The following is a 22,750-nucleotide window of genomic DNA, read 5'->3' on the forward strand; positions in this document are numbered from 1 at the left end:
AAAGAAAGATAAAAAGGAAATGCAAAAACCACATCCATCCTTCTTCTGAGCGAAAACAGAGACACACTGTGAAAGCTAACCACATGCACACGCTCTGGCTCGAGGAATTATTCACCCTTGACTAGCAATCTGGGTCACAAACAAGATTTTCTCATGTGTGGGCCGACGTGCCTGAAAAATGTACAGTTTGTTTTGGCTTTTTAAGGAGGCTGGGTGTGTCCAATGTGTGTGTGTGTGTGTGTGTGTGTGTGTTTATTTGAAGGAGAACTTACTGGTCGACCATGTATGCTCTCGTAGTAGAGTAGAGCTTTCTGCAGGGCAACTTTCTCCGCTCCGATCTGCTCCCGTGTCATATCCTGTCAGTGGTGGGACAGGAAGTGAAACCTCAAAACACAAAAAGTCCATTTGCTGTAAATGTCTGTCTATATTTTATTTATGCCGCTTTCTTACCTTGATGTCCTCGGGACGGTTCACCTCCTCCCTCTTCTCCTGCAGCTTCTTCAGAATCGTCTCCAGGCTGCTCTCCACCGGAGGCTTCGGCACTTTCTCCTGCTGCGGTTTCTTTTCCAGCTGCGAGCCGAAGCTTTTGGGCAACGTGTTGCTGCGCTGGCGGGTCAGAGGCGGCAGGTCTTCTTCAGACTTCATCAGCTTGCTTTCTGATGACGAGGAGAAGCAGGGAAAATATATAATACAGGCCAACTACGGTTCATTCTCCACAACATTAAGAAAGAATAAACTTTGTGGCGTTTCTTTGTTGTCCTGTTTGTCATTGTTATGCTCAGTGTAGTAGCTGTGAGGGGTTTCCTTTGTGTCTTTATTATTAAATCAAACTGAACAGATTCAAGATAAAAGTGGATGTTGTCAAGCTGTCACTCCGATCGAGACTGGCTAATAGAGACCCCAATAATTGTGCTTTTCAATACATTTTTGAATGCTTAATAAAGACACAAAAGTAATCCCAAAGAGCTGCTACTGTTTGCTTGAATGCATTGTGCTTTAAAAGTACCAGTCTACCAGCTGTATTTAGGCATGCTTTTGATTCCTCTGTCCTACCTTTTAACTCTTTACGAAGCTTGGCCAGTTCAGTAACCCACCTCAGCACCTCTGGGTTTGCAGCTTTATCACCGTGGGACGGCTGGATGAAAAAAAAGAAAGAAGCAATAATAGATGAGAACAGATTTATTCACAATGAAGCAGCAGTGCCTATTATTATTGCTCAGGTGAACGTGACTGTATCGACCATAAAATCTCAAGCCGAGCTCTGTGTGGGATTAACAGCCTTTTTATAAGGCAGTTGGCCTTTAAGAAACATCTGTGAATTTAATTTTATCTTTATTGAGGCCAACAGGTTACATACAACATAGGATATTTTCCCTTCTTAAAAACAAAACATAATTTCTCTTATATGTACAGGTTCCTGATACATAGGAAAAGCAAAGAAAGGAAAAGAAAACTAAATCATAGAAAAGATAACCATCAGGATTTTCATTCTGTATCCATAGATATACATCAACATCAGTTTTCTTCCAAGGCCCAATTTTTTAACATTTTTATGTATTAACATTATGAACAGTTCGAACATAAGTGTTATTTTTAATGTGATAAATGAAATGCTCGTTATTGCTGTACCTACCCTGTATTTCCGTTCCTCTTCAAACTTCTCCTCAAACCGGTGGATCTTCTTCCTCAGTATGTGGATCCTCTTTGTGAGCTGAGCAGAGGTCAACTCCTCTTTCTCATCGTCGCAAGAGCCGAGAGACGAACTCCGTCTGCGACTGGAGAGACGCAATAATGTTGTTTACATCGCTGACAGCTCCCGTCTTGCCTTTACATAAACAAAACAAAACATGTGATTTGTTTACCTGACAAATGAGTGTGCGTTTGGTGGTGAGGGAGGCACTTCAGTGTCATCCAGGTACTGCTGGCACTGTCCGTAGGCGTAGAAGCGAGGGGACAGCATCGGGTCGCTGTCCTCCTCCAGAAGCTGGCGGATCAGACGTCCACCAGCGTGAGGGGACAGCCGGGCTTCCTCGCGGTCCATGCTCTCCCTCTGCAGTGACGAGAACGCCGGGACCGGTTCTAAGAAAAACAAACACACAGTTGTGTTAAAACGTGACACTTTGCTTGTTTTGCTGTCAAAGAGGACTTAAACACAAGATATTTGACACTAAGCAAACAAAGACAGGTTCTGCAGGGATCTTGGAAATGTGGTGCATGCTGACAAGCAGAAAAACACCAAGATCACTTCGTACAGTTACAGCAGATTCAGATATTATCCCCAACAGCTCTGCAGCGACAGAATAACATGATAAATCCTGGTCTCCTCCACAGGTTGATAGCACTTAATGAACAAGAGTAGAGAACAAAAATGTGCAAACTAGATGGAACTTATTTTCTGTTTTTAAATCACTTATTTAAATGCATAACGAATGTTGGCCGCATCTAACATTAAAAATGACATTTTGGTCTCAATAATCAATTTGTTTGCTCTAAAATGTATTTGAAAACACCCATCACAGTTTGTTATAGACTCAAAGGGATGTCCTAAAATTGCTTGTTTGTCTGACCAAGAATCGATTTTATTTTTATCACATAGGTCAGCAAAAAAAAAAAAAAAAAAAATCCACACAACTAAGAAGCTGAAATCTGGACATGTTTGGCATTTTTGCTTGAAAGAACTAAATAGTAACCGAGATTGCTCCTAAAAAAAGCTCCAACAACAAATGGGGGAAATTTGCTAACCTAAATCCAAGATGCGTTTCTCTCCTGCTATAATCTGTTTTTAAGAGTAAGTATGGTAGTACTAAGACGGGTCAACACTGTTCTTATCCAAAGATCGGCACTTATTCTCTCCCAGGACTCGATCAGGTGGTTTCTCTCCTTGCTAACATCTCTTTGGAGCCTCTCTGGTGATGTGAAAGTCACTGGACATGATGAAGATACGTCTGTGGGACTAAAACTCCCTCTGGGGCTTGATGGTCACAGATGTTGTTTTGAATTGGGAGTGAGAAACACCCCCCCTCCTCCTTCCCTCTGTCCATCCCCTGGTTACAGTCCCCACTCCGGTAATAATGTATGTCTGGTGGAAATAGCCATGCAGATACCCCTGACAATCCCTGGGCTATTAATAATGCCCGTCTGTCCATGGGATAATGTCAGAGCGCGACCCCTGGTGAGAGGCACAGTGATGAGTTTGTGTTTTCAGTTTCCACTCCTCATTGTGAGAAATAAACCTGGTCAATGTCTGTCCAAGCATGTGTGCATGGGAGAGAGACTGGACTAAAGTTCACTGTTATAATAAGGGATACCTCTAAAGAAATTATGTGAAAACTCAGCGGGACCAATAATGTAGATTTCATGGAAAAGGTGAGGCCTGTAACATCTGGTGTCGGGAGACACTAGAAATATACAGAGGAGTTGTTGCATGAGGAGAAGATGGAGGGAGAGAAAACAAGCTCTAAGGGAAACCAACCGTCAGTGTAAACATTCAAAGTGTCAGAAAGCACACGTAGAAATATGCACGCCCAGTCTAAAACTGCACATGCATATTTTTCTTAGCTGGGGTGAGTTGGGCCATACGAGAAGCAACTTAGCTCAAATTTCAGCTCGGGTCCCGCGGGTCCTCTTCTACTTTTTAGGTACGTGCAGTTTATCAAGTAGAAACTCTCTGGCATGTTACCGCTCGCACACAGCGGCAGGTGAAGCGCTCAATAAGTCTTCCTTTGAGGAGTATTATCTCGCTCAGAGCAGTGTAGCCGGCCACTGAGGCTCCATGGCATTTTAAAATTAATCCTTTAAATCAACCGCTGGCTGATGGTTCAGGATTAACTAGACTAATGAAACGAAAAACATGCCAGTTAGCCATTTCACTAAAGGTTGCTGTGTGTGAGAGACGCTCGGTCACAATGTTCCAGATCATTCAAGCATGTTGCCATGCAGTGGAAAAGGTCATTCAGCCTTTTCTCTCTTTCTTTCTGACATGTTATTTGCAGCACAGCCAGTCAGCGTTGACGGTGCCGTAGCATTCCACTTACCATCGCAACAACTTTGATGAAAAATGGTTTTGAAATCAAGGAAAGGGGTGTTAAAGTACGGAGAATCTAGGAGAAGAAAAGAGGGGAGAAGAGAAGTGAAGGACAAGATGAAGGAATGAGAGCAAAGAAACAGAAGTACCAAAGGAGCAAAATCAAAATAACAAGCCTCTCATTAACGAAACATATGAGCAACAGAGTCTTGTGTTTTCCTGTTGATATGCCCGTTAATGTCTTTCCACCGACGCTGGCAGACAAGGAAAATGCAGCCGCAAATATCAGGTCACCATGACAGGCACTGGCACAGAGTGTACTGGGACAAAAGCCTCACACCACCACCTAATGCCCTCATCCACTCGCCAGCCTATTTGTACAGTATTACACCTTCTGTACAGTATGGCCCCTGAAAGCACCGCTGCCGTTATACGGCTTGATTAACTGCTTATTCGGCTTGGCTCGTTTTGCCAGAACATAAATCCCTCTTTGGCTCTCCTTCCTGAAGAAAAAAAACAGCTACACTCACAAGTTCAACTTTGCACAATACATTTACACAATTGCAATTCTGCAAATGGCAAGGCCTGCTCGCACTCACGCTTCAAGGGACCTGATCTGTTCTCCATCTCATGCACCTAAAGGAGACACAGTATGTCTCAACGGCCTGTCACAACCAATCATGCAGGCTCCCTGCAGAGTCCCTGCTGCCATGGACTCAGTTATGTATTCAGGACAGAATGTACAGGAAGGAGATTTAGCAAGAGGAAAAAGACAAGAAAAAAACATTCTTCATGATTTCAGCGTAAAATAACAGCTATCTGGATTGTAAATTTCCTGAAAAAACAGTATAAAACTACCCTCTGCTATATCCTGCTTCAAGCAAATTGCATTTTAATTAGAAGCACACACAATCAGAGATGCTTTGTTTGGACAGAGAGCTAATTTAAACAAACACCACACCTTTAAACAGTTTGTTGGCTCTGGTATTTTATTTGACTATTTGACATGTCTTCTCTCGTGCTGCAAATGCTGCACAGCAACAACAACCACTAACAGACCTCGGTTGTTTTCCAAGTATCACGTTTGGCCACTAGAGAGCTCCACAAAACATGCAATCGTCTAAATTCTCCAAACACGAGGCTGCTGAAGTTGAGAGATTTATTGCATGGAACAATTTTGCACTGACTGCCACATAAAACAGGAAACAGTGGCGGTGGGAGTGAAGACCAGCGTTTACAGCGGAAAGTCAAAACATGCCTCAACATGTCCTTTCACTGTATGGAACTGTAGGAATTAACCTGTTGGTTATCATTCTAGTGTACAGTTCAGCAAAGTGCTTGGCTTTCACTGCTCGACACAGTTACCTCCACCCACCTCCGCTGTGTCGCAATATCCTAACAAAACAATCACTGTCTCAGTGCACTGCATTGTGCACGATTTCCTTTATGCACAAACGCCAACACTACAGCATAAACAAACATTAATCACAAAGTCAAAAGGGCTCTGACAGCCAAAAAAAAGGAGGAAAAATGCATTGCTCGTGGTTAATTCTGCAAACTCTGCAGTACAAATGATACTTAATAAATCAGCAGAAATAAAATAATCCAACATACTTCTTTAGATGCATTCAAATTCCATCTTTGAGCTATTAAATGCCAAATCACCATCACTATTTCTGTAGTGATGGAGCAAACATTTTTAAAAAAAAGGAGAAGTGAAAAATATAACCAGGATCAATAAACTGCGAATGAAAGCCAAGTTTCTACAGCCAGTCGACTGGCACACTGTATTCACCATCTGACCTCCCATTTAATGATTGATTCCTGGCTGGGAATTACTGCAGCAGCTGAGTCTGGAAACAATTCAGAGCCAGAAATTGCCAAGTAACTTACATCCTGGTAAAAACCTACTGTTTGCTCTTTAAATAAAACCACAGGAGGAGCTCTAGACCTCGCCACACCTTCATGTGTTCCCTTGAGAGATGAATGTAAGATTCAAGGTTCCCATGTGGTCGAAGTCAACAGCAACAAAACAACAACTGTCTGCAGTGCTGTCTTATCTTATTAGCCAGGCAAACAAGCGCATCTCCAGTGTGTTTCTCCGCCAGATATAGGTGGCTAGAGAACTTAAGAGGATCTTTGACAATTAAATCCAGCAGGAAAGGCAGAAGGAGATGCATCAGGAGGAAGAGGAGGAGGAGGAGAGGCAACAGAAGGTGTGCAGCTGCTAGCCAGACACCCATGTGCAGAGCTGGGTGGAGGGCAGTGAGCGTGTTGTTGTTCATGTTTGTGTAAAAAGGTGCGTATTCCAGAAAGTATTTGACCTATTTAGAAATAAAGTTTTGCATGTTAGGGAAAAATCTGAGCATGAAAACAACAGTTAGCCTGTGGCTTTACCTCCCCAGTGGTTTTCCTCAGTAAGTGCTGTCAAGTCCAGCCGGGGCACTTCCTCGCAGCTCTCGCGATCCGGATCGGAGCCTCGCACCTCTCCGCCGACCCTCCCCGTGTCACAAGTGACGGGCGACTCCTGGATCTTCATCCTTAACGTCTGCACGACCATGAGAGAAAAGAAAAGAGCGCTCAACGATGATGACCAGCCTGTGAACACACTCTTTAAGTTGAGCCACACAGTCCCAAAGACTGGCCCTGCCCTAAGAGAGGGGGCTGCTCCTTGCTCCCGATTGGCTGTCTCTGCGGCCAAAACATCCGCCCATCTGTCTCTGGCCGTGTGTGAGAGAGCAGGAGTGGATTGGCTCCGCCTCGTCTTTCACCCACTGGAATCCCTCACCCCTCCCTCTCTCTCCCCCCTCCCTTCCTCTTTCCCTCTGTTATTTTTCTCCCCCTACAGTAGTCCTCCTTGCCTTCTCTCTTGCCTGACATGCATATATTCCCCACCCTCGCGCCACTCTGGACTTGTTTGTTTCACAGCAGCGAGAGCAGAAGGGAGGGGTGGATGGGGAGTTAGAAAGAAAGAGAGAGAGGGAGGGAGGGGAAGGAGGTGTGGACAAAAAAAAGCAAACAGATTGTGAGCCTGCACACGTAGGCTGACTGGGTGATTTTTTTCTCCCCATATCTGTCTCTCTCTGCAGACAAACATCCAGCCCAGAGCAGCGATATTACAAGCACGCCTTCTCCTGCAGCACCTCATTACTTCATCCACGTTCCCTCACTATTTACCCATCATCCATCAGCTCTCTCTCCTTAAATCTCAAACTCTCTCTAACTCCACTTTGCCTGTCCTCCATCAAAGCTTTGTATTCAGAATCTAATGTAATGTAAATAATTTGGGGAAACAACATGCTCAGCGGGTCATGTATTTAGAACGTGTCCATGGATCACTTAGCGCTAAGCCCGTGGGGTCCCATTTCCTCTGTCTGGGCGTGGGACCAAGCTATTTTTAGGAAAAACAGATCAAGACACACTCTGCTACTAGATCTCATAAAGGCCACATACGGCTTACAGGAAGGGGTACACTCGATCTGGTTACAACAGCCCTTGGATTGTTTTTTGCTTTGTGATACTAAGTTGTTGTTGTTTTTGGGAGGTTCATGTGAGATTACGGTGTAACGGAACAATTAGTCTCAGGTGTGTGTTTGTTTCGGTGCTGAAGTGAGGAGAGTTAATACGTTTCCTCAGCTGTAACAGGAGAAATAACTCGGTTGTGACGGGAATCACAAAGGGTACAGAGTGGCATTAGTGTCCAGAGAACGTGCAGACTGTGACTGACTCAGAGCAGAAATTTCCCAAAAGTAGATTACCGTCACTTACCGTCACTGTGTTCATATCACAACCGAACCCCCCCCCCCCCCCCCCCCCCAAACAGTGCCTCCATGAATCAGTACATAGTGCACCAGCTCACGCAATCACTATTCAAGATCCCATTATATCACAGACACATATTCCTCTAAATAACATCAGAGCTATGATTTTGAGTTGCATCAGCCTCACATGCATGCATCAGACAGTCACAAATAAATCATCAGCCAAACAAGCAAACAAACAAATAAAGAAACAAACAATCAGAGAGTTGAAACTACTGTTTCCAAGATCAAATTTGTTACACATTTAAATGTTTAAAATGTTAAATTGTTATGGTTAAGTTACATTATCCCGAATGTCTCAAACACTATTCAAACCCAGAGAAATCGGTCATTTTAATCAAGGTATCCCATATTGTACGTCACCATTGTGGTTCTCTGCCAGGAGCTGTCAGAAATGGACTTTCATCCAGTTTTAAGCCACATTTTTATGATACACATTGTACCTCGTTTTAACCTACATATTTTAACAGCATGAAGGATTTTAGTCATCAGATGCCTGGATCTTAAGTTATCAGAGAAACAAGCTGAGCAAACATTAGTGACAGCTGTCTAGTGAAAAGCATCAGAGAATCACTTATTATTTAATGTGAGACTGCTTTACTCAGTGTTAAAACCGGATTAATCACCTAGTCTATTTGTTTTAGAGAGGAGGAGACCTGTGCAAATAAGTCATCTCTTGGTAAAACCTCCTGAGTGCTACAAATGCAGATTCACATATATTTAGAGACACATAATTACATCATGCTTCATTATAAAGGTTCTCAAGTTTATGATCAAAGAAAAACATGTTAATTAGCAGCTTGTGTCTGCTTTGTTAACTTGTGCACTTTAAGCCCCTTCTTGTAAAGTGTTACCATCATGCAATTAAAGTATAAATTCATTATTGTTTGAAACAGAAGAGTCTACCGGGTGATTGTTATGTAACATTATGAGTCCCAGGGGCAAGACATGTTAAGACTATAAAACGTGTCGTCACATGATCCACCTATAATTCTATCATCTGCTTTTTACGACACTGAAAACGGGCCGAAAGTTTCTTCAACAAGCTGCTCTTTTGTTGTCAAATCCTTTTGTATGCAAATGACTCATTATTGGCGGTTTGATAAAGGAATTGATGATGAGTTTATCCTGCTTGTTTTAACTGATCAATCAATCACTGGTATCAGGCATCAGTGCAGAGAGTACAATGTAAATCCCCTTCAAGTCCCACGTGGAGTGACACTGTGGATTAACAGGAGCACAGATGTTACAGCTCAGCATGATCCTGCTGCGTTCAAATATAATACACACACACACACACACACACCACTGTGTTCACTGAAACAAACTCGAGCCATCATTACATCATCATGAGGTCCAGCTGGTGCAAAGGAGGGGTAGGATAGACAGAGCTACTGTGTGTGTGTGTGTGTGTGTGTGTGTGTGTGTACATGGGGTGGTGAGGGGATGCATTAGACAATAATTAAGCTGTGTTTGGGGGGGCTTACACACATAGTGTACAAACAAACAAGAGTGGATTTTAAGGGCATTTTGCTGAGATGGCACCCAGACAAGCGTATAACCTTGGACACACACACACACACACACACACACACACACACACACACGATGTGGAGAATTTGGCCTGACATAAGCTTCCTGTCTGATAGCTGTGTTTACATTTTGCTATCTCCACACACTCACCTCAAAACACACACACGCACACACAAACACACATGCACGTACACACACGCACACACACACACACACACACACACACACACACACACACACGCACAGTAATAGATGTAATCTGTTTCAAAATAAAATCTACTCTAATGTTGATGTTGCCATATAATTGACAACCTGAGCTGCACATGTTAGCCGCTTAAAAACTCTGCAGCTGTCACATCCAACGATCATTTCCTCATGTTGTGGGTACAACGTGTTCTGACAGAGGAGTGTGATACGTGATGCAAGATGCGTGTACTGTCACACACAATACAACAACACACTGAGATTAAGGGATTGTGTGCATCAGAATTTTAAAGAGGTTGCGAAACAGAGGAAGCGTTTGTCCTGGAATAAAATTTTAACCACTCAGTTGTTATCATTCATTATTATCTGTTTAATTATTTTTTTTTAATTGATCAATTATTTAGTTTCTACATTTTCAGAAAATCCTATTTTGTTTGACCAACAGTACAAACCCAAAATGTGCAATTTGTAAGATGCAAACAAAAAAATGTTTTGTTTAAAATGAAAGTGAAACGTTTTGCTTGTTGCATTTGCGTTGCACTTGCATGCGATGCCCTGAACCTCGAGTTGACAAAACTTCAACTGAGCACATGAATTGAGAGGCGAAACTGTCCAAGACTCATCCTAAAATGGCCTTGAACCAACATCATCCAGACGAACTCCTGGACAAACTGGTAGTACTCTCTTGATTTCTTCTCCTTCTGAGGGTCTCATGCACCCACACAGATCTCTGTTTCCCTGCCTCTAATACAGTATTTGGGAATAGCCTCTCAACCTCAATCAGAGCCAGAGTGAGTGCCCTCTGCCTCTTTTTAAGATAAAAATTGAAAGGCAAAGGCATGTGTTCTTTTTCTGTGTTTACGTTACAGCAATTCAATGGTTAGGCTAGACCACAGACCACGCCCTGTCTGATTGGGGTCTAAATAACTATGATTATCGAAACGGTTTATTTGACTTATGATCAGTCAAATCTATTGACTGATTAGGTGCTCATCGTTTCTGCCAGATAATTAAAATACTGAATGTGTATAAGTCAAAAAACATTAGAAAAATCCACCACAGGTGAGGATTATTTATATAGTCTATGGTGAAGAGGTCACCATGCACACAGGCTCAGTCTTTTAATTAATCTAAATAACTGCAGCTCAGAGGAAGACAAAGATGTCCTGATGGTAACGGTTATGTCTGTGTGATAACCCAGACTTTAATGACCAGCTGAGAAGCTGCTGCACCGGCCTCCGCTCAGAGCGGCGCCATGCCGGCTCCAGATGGCCGCTCAGTCTGAGCTGCTACAAATCCATCTGGGCTGCTAAGAAAAACATTCACCATATTGGTGCAGCGCTGCATGATTCTGTTCAGTGCTGCTGGTCCAGGTTAAAAGTGAAGGTGACAGGCTTCCTTAACTAGCACTGACAGCAACACCAAAACTTACAAAAATTCCACAATGCTTTGAACAGCTGACTGAGGAAGTACTGTACAAGAATAACGGCGGGAAAATCCCGTCTTGCTGAAATCTCCCTCAAAAGTGAAACTTAACATTTCTGTGGAAGTAAAGATAAGTTTCTGTTCAACAAATTGTGGAAATGTAAGAGAGCAACATGGTGTTGTATCACAGTGGTCAACAGTGGTCACACTTTCTGTCCACTGCTTTCACGCCTCAAAAAAAGTGCCCGTATTATACCAGCATTTCAATGCAGACGCCACACAATACCTTTCTCTGCATTTTATTTGAAGGAGATTTTACATTTTCCCATATAAAAGATGCTTTCAAATGTTAAATGTTAACTTAACAAAAGTATAATTTATTTTCCCCAAACAGAAGTCTAAAACTTGCAAAATTATCATTTAAATCAGGAACTGTTTTAAAGAAAAGTACAAGTCTGAACAAATATTTGATGTGTTCAGAACTTCGCAGTTTTTGAAACTTGGTGCGGCTGACACATTTGAGTCCATACCAAAAAAGTATTGAGATTCAATACCGAGCCTTTCCCTTTCTTCCACATCCGTCTCCCTCAAATCTGAGACTCTATTTTTCCCCAGTGACAGATGCATGGCAGAGCACATCCAGGGAGGAGAGCTGACACAAACAATGCAACCAAACAGAGAAACAGAGAGAGGCTCACAGGAAAGGAGTCATGAACTTGAGCATACCTGTGGAGGAGAAGGAAGGCCATCTTTTCTTGAAATGTCATTCCTGAAAAATTCAAGAGAGAAGACACAAGCTTTAACTGTCGAGAAAAGTTTATCTTAGTTAGAAACCTCATGAAACCCCATATAGTTCATACAGACACATCTTTGCGGCCTGTCTTGTGTTGATAGTGTTCTCTATCAACATGACAGTAAGCTAAACAGATCCCTTCAGATAACAGAGCTGCAGGTGGCAGACTTCATTATCATGCAAAACAAACATTGTGAGTAACAGGTTGTACAAGTTGTTGATGGGAAAAATGTAAAAGTGACGAGAGAAAGAGATACACCATGTGTTATGACTTTTTTTTTAATCCTCAAAGGGATCAAGTTGAAGTTTTGAAGAGCTTACCCTTTTTGAAATGTCTCCATGTGGTTTTCTGCAGGTCTCTCACCAACACATTCCTTGAACTGGAAAAACACATGAACATTTCAAACATTAGTTATCTACATAGCTGATTTAATGAAAATGTTTTCTATCAGACTATATTGTATTAGCATACCTAACGAGAAACCATGATTACTTTATCATGTTTTAACCTTTTATTTATGAGATTTCTGATGCTATATGTTGATAATAACCTTTACATGTAGAGCAATTTAGAGCTTACAGTGAATTACAATTTTAGTTCTTGCTCATATTACATGAAATATGAAATTAGGAACCATGATTGCGTTTATGAACCTTTTTGGATGCTGAACCACAAAGACTGAAATCCTGGAAATAAAATTTTCTCTTCACTTTGCTGCTGAGATTTTTCACTCAAAACCTCAAATATAAACCTCAAGGTTACACTTGAGGAATGCTCAGTGGATTATCAAATTCACAGGGATTAATAACCAAGAACCATGAATATCTGTACCAAATTTCATCCTGCAGATGTTGAGCTATTTCAGTCCGGACCAAAGCGTTGAACCAAGTGATCAACATGTTTAAATAGGGCCAACATTAATAATTAAAAAAATGCGATTAAGCTGTATAAACAACACAACATTTAATTAATGCATTAGACAGACTGCAAATAGATGCTTTTGTTGCATAGATGGTAGTTGTTGTCTGTTTTTTTTTCTCTTTTTAAAATTTAATTTAGTTCTTTATTTACTTTGTATTTATTATTATTATTGTAATTATTATTTTAAACCTTTATTGTTTTGTTTTGTTATTTTACTCTTTGTAATTGCTGAGAATGTAAGGGTACTGTGTTGATAAATGTTCTTTATAATGCTAAAGAAAACAATAGAAATCTATGTTAAATGAATAATAATAACAAAAAAGATAGCAAAGAACATAACATGAGGTTTATTTTGTATCATGCTGTGTTCCTGTGCCATGAAAAGCACCAGACATAACACCAAAGACACTTTTAGAGCTCCTAATCACTCTCAGTGGCTCTTGACAACAGCAAAATCACATTCACAGAGACGGCTGTTCACACCGACTGACCCACACAGACCTTCACTTACATCAAACCTCTGCTGCGGCCACTCAGCACCACACTCGCCCAGCCAATCACGACTGTGCCAGCTATCGCATAAAGTCCATAAGTGTGTCAAGGCATCGAGTGTCGTTCTTACTGTTACATAAAGTGTTGGCATGGGGGTTCAGGGCGAAGTTTCCAGCAGTTGGTCAGCTAAACTTTACATTAGCACACATCGTTTCTGGGCCAAGTGTGAATAATTATACGACTTGCTGCAGTGTAAGAAGAGTCCGCAGAGACTGGATCAGATAACATGGCTCATAACATGTCCTCATGACTTCACTGCTTTCACACACTGAATGTATAGACTGTACTATACTACTGTTGACTCACTGCATCTTTGTTGGCAGGCCAGAGATAGCTGGCCGAGTGTTATATCATCTGCTCATAGTGGTTTAGATACAGCAGGAGATAGGGACAATTATGTTTTAGGGCTACAACTAACAGTAATTATCACTAATTAATCTACTAATTATTCTAAAATTCAATGAAATGTCAGGAAAGTGATGTCTTCAAATTAAAAAAAGTATTTATTTTGGGGTACACATCCTGTCTGCTATTTTTTTGCCACTGACAGCAGCCAAGAAATGCCAGCCAAAAACTGTTCATATTCAAAATAACCAGAAGAGATAAATTATTAATAACAATAAATGGATGCAGACATTTTGTAAGTCCTGCATTTCCATGAACAATCCTGCTCACTGATGCCTTAAATTACCACCAACCCGGGACCTGAAATATGGGACACCTTTGTATAAATGATTGAGCAACATCTCAACATGTTGACAAGTTCTGACAGTAGTTCAGTGTGGAAACTGAAGACAATTAAACCTTCAGGAAACAAGTAAAACAGATGATCACAGTAACAATCTACATTAACAAAATGATTTACTTTTATCTAAATCATTTCCCCTCCACATGACAGAAATACAGAGCACTCAACATTGTGGTCTCGAGCAAACACATGTGGACAAGTTGCTCTTTGGTGCATCATCTTCAGTGGATAAAAGCTGCAGCTAATTGCTCACTCCCTAATGGCCCTTACATTTGCGCTGCTTCTAGAAAAAGTGGTTTACAATTAGTGTGGCATGCTGCATATCACAAGCCGCTGTACAATGCCAATGGCAGGGAACCATTAGGCAGCTGCATCTTGCTTCCTGTCATCTTCCAACTTGCCGCTGTCCGCATTTAGTGGTTCTTGTTGAATGCAACTGACAATTATTGGCAGTGAGTCAGAAATAAGGATGACAGGGAGGTTGAGCTGAATGCTTTAACGACCAGTCTGCATCACAGGTGCATTGGAGGAGAAGGTCTGTGGTGATGCTGTTTACAATGGCTACAATAAATTGTTCATAAAATGTAGTTTTTGGTGTGTGAAATTGACAGAGATCTCAGAATTCACTACAATCTCAAGTAGCCTAGATATTGCTTCAAACAGCTGCTTTCCTCAGGTTATCTACTGACCTACTATATTTACCGTTATCTACTGAACAGAGAAGAGTGGGAGAGATGCTGCCAAGATGAAGTCAGATCACAAACAGAAAGAGATGAGGAGAAAAGGCGTGATGACTCACTGTGTGGGCGTCCTGGTTGTCTGTGAGCTGCACCAGCGTCGGGCTGTGTTTCGACTTCCTTGGTTTGGGTGTTCGCTCAGCGTGAACACTCTGGCCTCCCTGTGAGTCCACGCTGCTGCCTACGTCCTCCCCCACGCTACCCGAATTGCTCCCACTGCTCGACGGGATGTTCTCCTTGTTGGTGTCTGCTCGGAAGGACGCGGCTCTGCTTTCAGACGGAAAAGAGGCGGGCAAGGAAATGAGACTTCTGCCTTCCATCTTGCTCTCTCTGCTGCACACTTTGGTCTTTATCAGGTTGGCACTGGGTGAAATTCTCCAGGAAACTAAATGCCAAGGTCATCCTGATAACCCCTTTTACATGTACTGTTTAGCTTTAGTGCTAATTCTATTTACTGTCTACACTCTTATTGACATTTCCTGCTGTTTTTTTGGCTGGATGCACTCCTCTAATCCACGTCTCACTGATCTCTCAGACTCTATTACATCTCCATCAAAAAGGATTAGCTTCTTACTACCATGACTCCAATTGTTATGACTGTGCTATGTCTCAGAGGACGAGCTTAACGTTTACTGTTGCCAAAAACAGCAACTGGAAGGAGTGGCTTTACACTGAGGTCAGACTTCAGTAATGAATTGCATCTTGTTGTGTTCTAATGGCACAGAAAGATTAAAAAAAAAGTTAGTTGTTTCTATCGAAGTGAAAAAGATCTTCCAATGCAACACCAGTACTCCAACCTGTTTTCCATCAACTTCTACCACAAATTTCTCTTATTCTCTTATTTTCTGTCTATATATGATGTCTTTTCTACATTTAGAAATAACTAAAAGCACCTTGAGAGGTTCCACTGATCATTTCTTCAATAAATGGTTCTCTATAATTTGTTATGCTCAGTCACTTGCCTCCCTGAACTCAATCAGATTTCTTGTCAACAATTTTTCTAACTGGAAACTGACAAACAATATTTGACTATCTTGTAATGTCATAATTATGACCCTATGGATTTACTGTTATTTTTCCTTGTTATTGTTTGCACATTATTCAAGTTAGAGGTCACATAGTAGACACATTACATTTTCACCCATGATTGGAAGATACGTGTTAGTACTGCCCAATGACATCCATTGGCCTGATGGGGTCATAAATATAGATCAACTTTGAAAACTTTTATGCTATAAGTCCGATTTACCCAAAACCAAATCTCTGTGGTTTGTTCTGTGGCCAAGCTTATCAAAAGTCACATAAAGTTTGTTGTTATCTCAATGTGTTTTCAAGATATTGACCAATGACTTTCAAAAGGGCATGGCTCAGCACTTAAATACATTAGTGTTAACAACCGTTGGACCAGTCATCCCTAAACTTGATAAACACGGCCACAGAAGTGTCTGAAACATACCCTCAGAGTTTGACAAAATTGTCAAATCAATCATAATGTGTCTGATTATTACAAAACCCACAGGATATGTTTCATAACAATGTGGAACCACATGTATAAAACTTTTTTTAAACCAATTAATAGGGATGCAGATTTGCAACCGATTTTTACTCTTATTGCTATTTTGCTTATTTGCTGTGGCCCTACCTGCTCAGTGTTACAAAATCTCAAGAAATCACTGGGTATCATAATCCTGAATTTTGTGATTTTTTCATTTAGGGCCAGATTCCATGATTTTCTCACCTCCAGACAACATTGGACCAGGTCCAGGGCAAAAGCTTTCAATTGCTGTATTGGCTTGAACCCAGGAATTATTATTGCGGCTATATTTTACTATAATTTATTTTGTTTTGTCTCAATGTATTAATTTATCTTGTGATGCTGAAGACACCCAGTCATGTGCTTTGATGTAATGACTCTGCATGTAACTGGTCGGTTGAATGGTTCTGTTGTTTTGAGCAGATGGGTAATGAAAATAAATATGAAGGAAAACTTGTGTCTGCATCTTGAAAGAAGAAACGGTTTTCTAAAATCAAGGAAAAATAAACTTACACATAACAGTGGAATTATTCTCACTCTACGGTAAGATTTCTTCACTTTTATCATAAGAAAATAAGACCTGAAGAATACAATTACAGACAAAAAAGAGCTGATGAGAACAAGATTTTTGCAGCGCACTTCAATGTTGCTACTAAAGACAAACCGACTCTAATCTCCATGCTGGTGCCATCAACTACCGATGTTATGACGACGACAGACTCATTGTACCTGTTTCTTTCTTTTTGTCTCGGAGCCTCCTCCTGTTGCTCTCTCTGGTGTCGACGTCTCTGACGGGCGGTTGGCGTCACCCTTGGAGATGGAGGACGTGCAGTTAACTCACAGTCCTCTGAACTTTGATCCCGTACAGGGTTTACATCGAAGAGGTGCTGCTCCACTGCTGAACGAATCGTCCTGTCTAGAAAACTGAAGAAAAAAAAAAGAGAAGAGAAGTTTGTTAAGAAAGGTGGAACTTTATGGTACAAAAACAGTTTCACAGTAAGAGGAATTTAAGACATTATCTCTCAATATAATACCAATTAATTACAAGACCTCAACAGTATTTAGGTCAACTTACTTTACCACATCTGGTCTGCATTGGACAGGGGAGAGGTGGTTACTGAAAGAAAAACAAGACGGCAAGGTGAGCTGCAGAAACAGGTGGTCACAACAGGTCACTGAGCAACGCTGAAAATCCCCTCGGCTCTGGTTCTGGCCCTAGGTGATCAAGGCATCTAGTGTGCATGAGTGAGTGTTAACTTCAGCTGTGTTCGGAGCATAAGTAGGTCCTCTGAGAGCAAAGTGGCCGGCTTCTATGACTACCGGTAAGTCTGACAGTTGAGTATATGGCCAATACTCTGCATACTGATCTCTGGCTTCATCTAAATCTTTCTTTTTTTGTTTTTCTTCCTCTCTCCTTTTTTCAAAAAATGCACGCATGTAATGTACAGCAAAACAGTGATAAGCAAATGACAGGCAAAAAAATTTGACTACCGTGTGTTTATTCACTTTAATGCAGAAAGGACAATAACTCTGGACTAAGCCATTAGTGAACCTCATTATATTACTGACATAATGATTTAAATATAGGTATTTAAGTGCTTGTTTGGGTATGTACCTAAAAAAAATACACGTAGATTTACAGACGTTCCTTTCTCAATGTATTTCTATGGGAGAAAGATTTTTTGGGGCCTGGAAGTTGTTGGTTTGGCCACTATGCCAAATTGGCTTCAAACCCTAGTGCTGTTCTTGAGAGCTTGCTCCAACTGATTTCTGTGGGGTAGAGATTGATTTTCCATAACTAATCACTAGATAACAAAGAATCCACCTAAGTCTCAGGTTACTTTAAGTCGACACTTATGCGTAGCCATGCTGGCATTATAGTTTAGCGATGGACGATATCAAGAAGACATGCCAGAGGAGATGACAGCCTTAATAGCACCTGTCTACAGCAGACGCCATTGATTGTTATTATCCTCTTATGGCGGCAGACAAATTGCTTTTTAACCACGAAACCGCTATTTCATGTCATGATGCCAGATTAATCAGTCAACTTGGTGGAGTGGTCTGATACAAAGGTCTGGACTCAGGCAAGCTAACTTTCTAAAAAGTTTGAAAACATTTTTTATTAGTTATTTTAGGTTACACAAAAGGGAAAAGAAAGAAAAGAACAAGAATTAGTTTGTATGTGCCACATATTGGTACATTTGTCAACTTTTCCCAGTACTTTATTAATTCATTCATTCATTCATTCATTCATTCTCCTTAACCGCTTATCCACACTCGCTGGGCCTGGAGCCGATCCCAGCTGACACTGGGCGAGAGGCGGGGTACACTCTGGACAGGTCTCCAGACTATCACAAGGCTGACACATAGAGATAGGCAATCAAGCTTTCATTTACACCTATGGGCAATTTAGAGTCACCTATTAAACTACATGGAGGAAGCCGGAATACCTGGTGAGAAGCCACAATGACACGGAGAGAACATGCAAACTCCACAGGCCGGAGTCAAACCGGCAACCCTCCTGCTGTGAGGCAAGAGGGCTAGCCCCCAGTACTTGATATATTGTTCAAATTGTTGTCTGAGTTAAATTTCTCCATACTGTATATGTCATTGACAACTGTGATCCGGTCGACCGTTAATGACGGGTTTGCCTGCAGCTACATCCATGTGATGGCATTCTTACTCACAACCAATAAGTACTTCATAAAAACATTCATCTTGGGTCATAAGTGTGTCCGGGTTTTTGTCCAGGTACAATCATTCTGAGGAATTCTGTCCATATTCTCAGTTAAAGGAGTACACAAATATTGGACAGCAAATGTGAGCAACTAATAATTTTAACCACCTCATCATTTTTATCAAGATAAAACAAAAATGTTCTTCTTAAACATTTGCACCAATCTTCATCTTCACTCACAAAAGAAACCCAACAGCTTTCATCAAGTACTAGACGTCATGTCTGCTTATTCTGGAATACAGCTACCTCAACATATATAGGGGTGACCTGAAAAATATTCCATAAACAGTGGTGTTGACAGTAATAGCACAGCTTTCAGGAGTACAGTGCACTGATAAAGGGAGAGATAATAGTGGAGTGATGGTACACTGTGAAGGTGACTGTGGTGAACCTCTATAAAATAGCACAGACATAAATTAACTTTATCAAAGCTGTAAGTCTGGATAGTAAATCAGATGCAAAGGTAGCACGCCCCAACCATGTGATAACCAGATGACCCTTTTAATGAGCTTAACAAATTAAAATCATAAACATGATGCTGTAAATGTCTTCTCTCACTTTCAGTTCATTTGAATTTATTCAGACAGTGGCAGACAGAAGAGTGAAAGTTCAGTCAGCTTAGGCTCACAGGTGCTCAAGAGGCTGCAAGCTAAACCACTCGATTATCTCTGAGCTCAACAGGAAAAATATTAGCCCACTGACTAAGAATAGACTTGGCCCTGAACGCAACAGGTTAAAGCAATGGAAAACGGTTTAATGGCTTAATAATGTTGACATAACTTAGACTTTAATGCCTGTAAATGTCAAAGCCGTAAATTCATCAAGTGCAGTGGGCACATTAAAGCCCTGAAATATAACAGAAGTTTCGAGACTCCTCCTTGCAGTTCACACTTGATATAAAAGTGATCCGAGGGTCAATTATAGAACTGGATTATGTGCCAGGGGAAGATAGTTATCAGACCTCCAGAAATGTACCATGCCCTATGTTGCAATTTTAGCACTGTGATGTTGAAAGGCAGTGGTTCCCAACCTCCTCATCCCAGGTTATAGCCTTGTGTGGACCGTTGAAATGACCAAAATATGTTCTTACTTCCAAAACTGTTTAATTTAAATTATTTAAGCCATATTTCATGAGAAAACGTCAGACAAAAAGGCAGACAAATTTATACTAAGTTTTCTATATTGTTAATCATCTTGTGACTGCTCAGATTTATCCTGGGCCGGTATAGGTGAACTGGTCTCCTTGCTGGGAATGCTGGGGTTGTTCGGATATAAGACATGATCATTTATTCAAAAATGTATTGAAAACCACAGTGAAATTCTTTGTGTAGGTCCTTTATAATTTGCAGATACATTTGATTGTGATAAAAATGTCAAATCAAATGGGTTGTTTGGAACAATTTTTGTGTGTTGGGGCCATCCTTAAAAATGTATGGAAATTACATTTGTAAGTTAAATTTCTAATTTATTTAGTGTTAAAAAAATCTTATAATTACAGGATATTAAGTTTTTCATGCTTCTACTCGTGGCATAAATGTGTGTTACCTACCCGGCAAAAAATACTTCTATCAACTATCCATGTTGGTCCATCACACGAAATCAGCATCTGTTTGTGCTACACGTAGTACTTTAATGAAATAAACAGCTGCGCTTGCGTGCCTCAAAGTGTTAAATGTGAAACATCTAGTAATTAAATATCGTTTGGCAGCTATCGGCGCCCCAAATAGTCTATGGGTTGGCACAGTAAAGACAAAGAGTGACTATTTGGTAATTTTCCTAAGGGCACTTCCTTTACTGGTTGGACAGAATTAAAGATGCAACAGTGTGAAACCACTGAGGTATGAGACAGTGTTTCCACCTGGTGTGCAATAATAACAATCTGAGTCATAAGCTACTGGTAAAAGGGACCAAAAGGCAAGAGGGATGAGACATTGCATCAGAATTATAATGAGAAAATCACAACCAGAATATGAGTGAGACAAGCCAACAATCCTTTCTTAAACACATATATCATAAAAATAGAAGATCATACCACCAACAACAAATCAAATGTTTGATCAGGACCTGATCAGTTAGTGATTTTGCAACACAGTTATGTAATTTCATTCCTCAGCTGTAAAAACTTCATGAAAGCTATAAAGTATGCCTCTAGAGTCCCTCCCTGCCTTTTTATTGTTTTACTATAACATGAGTGCTTGATTTTAAAACAAACTTGCAACTGTTAAGTTAAGTTATAGGGCTGACAATGATCCAACTTAACCCCTGAAGAGTTGTATAAGAATACCTGTTGTTTGGTCAAGGTCTACTCAAGTCACTTGGGAAAGAGCAAATGTGAACTTGGATTGAGGCCAATACATTGAGGACTACCATGAAGGTTTACACAACAGATATCACACTGATAGATAGGCAAGGCACGTTCATTTGTATAGCACTCATACAAATGAATGTACAACAACAAGGTATATCAAAGTTCTTTATATAAGATAAAAAGGCATTACAAAAAGACGTAAAAGCAATATAAAAAGGCATGGTAGTGTGTGCAGAAGAGACTCAAGAATGGTGCCTTGGGGAGCGCCATATGTAATTGTAATACATTGTGAGAGGTGTCAATTGACTCAAGTGTCCCTCAGGTGCCAGAGAGCCCTATTTTTAGTCTGTCCAGTAACACTGTGGTCAACTGCAGCACTTGTCAAATGCAGCACGAATGATACCACGAATCAAACTGTTCAACTCTCTATGGCTTATTTAGTACTCTAAATCAGTATGTGTCCAAAAGCATAGTATGAAACCAATAGCGTGTAAATTGCAGTTGCAGTTTGTAAACACAACATTGAACATTGGCCCCATTAATGATGTTGGCCTTTTCATTGATATCTGAACTACTAAGAGTACTACAACTCTAAGAGGCGGGCCTAAAAGAGCCATATTGGGGGTAGTAGAAGTCTGAGGCATCTTCTGCCCTGTCAGCACTGTTGCCAGGCAGACGTGCTTGGCATAGAGATGCACTCAAATCAAATCCAGTTCCTGATCCTGATCTTAGTTTGTCAGAGGGGAGGTGGGAGGGCACAGATGAGGAAAACTTTTGGTGACCTCGTCCGCCTTATTAGTCTCATCAGAGAGATGTTCTCTGGTTTTGTCATCTTAGTTGTCAGCAAGGTTGGTGTCACAGAGCATGTGCTTGGTTGGGGTGGGGGCAGACAGTGAGGTGAGATGAATGCCAGTGTAAACCAGCGCTTTCATTTCATCACTGAATCCAAAAGGGGGGAGGCAGGGGATAGTGAAGGGAGGAGGAATTGGGAGATGTGGACATCAAGGTTGTGATGTTTTGTCTTTGTGGCGCTGATGCTGTTGTGTGTCCCAGTGTGTAATGGTTAGGCCTGGTTGATAGGCGTTGCAGACTAGAATAAAAATGTATCAGTGCTTTAGGTCCAGATGTGATTGAGTGGAGGCCATCTGCCCTGAAAAGATGCCTTCATCCCTGAACAGACTGAAGTTATCAAAATAGTTGATCCCTGCAGGTTTGGCAGGTTGATCCCCCTGTAGACACTGGCAGTGGTCCACTAACAGGCTTCCGGTTTGTCCAGACAATTAAACAGTTGAACGAAATCCTGCTTAGGCATTTCTGACTGCTCTCTGCAAACATCACTGGCTCCAACATGCATAATAATATGATTAATTTGGCATTTATTTTCCCTTGTATGTCACAGAGCATAGCAT

The 22,750-nt window shown here is 41.1% G+C and overlaps 1 protein-coding gene across 1 annotated transcript in view; it reads right to left on the reverse strand.

Moving 5' to 3' along the window:
• fam13a (family with sequence similarity 13 member A) overlaps window positions 1-22,750 on the reverse strand; it is a 67,406-nt gene that overhangs the window by 5,801 nt on the left and 38,855 nt on the right. The window contains exons 10-20 of the mRNA XM_059342012.1: window positions 17,369-17,410; window positions 17,023-17,217; window positions 14,822-15,026; window positions 12,122-12,180; window positions 11,734-11,776; window positions 6,422-6,572; window positions 1,863-2,079; window positions 1,634-1,775; window positions 1,054-1,135; window positions 451-656; window positions 273-356 (exon numbers count right to left, since the gene is read on the reverse strand). Of these exons, the coding sequence (XP_059197995.1) occupies window positions 273-356; window positions 451-656; window positions 1,054-1,135; window positions 1,634-1,775; window positions 1,863-2,079; window positions 6,422-6,572; window positions 11,734-11,776; window positions 12,122-12,180; window positions 14,822-15,026; window positions 17,023-17,217; window positions 17,369-17,410 (1,426 nt within the window). The remainder of the gene's footprint in view (window positions 1-272; window positions 357-450; window positions 657-1,053; window positions 1,136-1,633; window positions 1,776-1,862; window positions 2,080-6,421; window positions 6,573-11,733; window positions 11,777-12,121; window positions 12,181-14,821; window positions 15,027-17,022; window positions 17,218-17,368; window positions 17,411-22,750) is intronic.

The sequence above is a fragment of the Centropristis striata genome, chromosome 1 (assembly GCF_030273125.1).
Source record: "Centropristis striata isolate RG_2023a ecotype Rhode Island chromosome 1, C.striata_1.0, whole genome shotgun sequence".
In the NCBI taxonomy this organism is placed as follows: Eukaryota; Metazoa; Chordata; class Actinopteri; order Perciformes; family Serranidae; genus Centropristis; species Centropristis striata.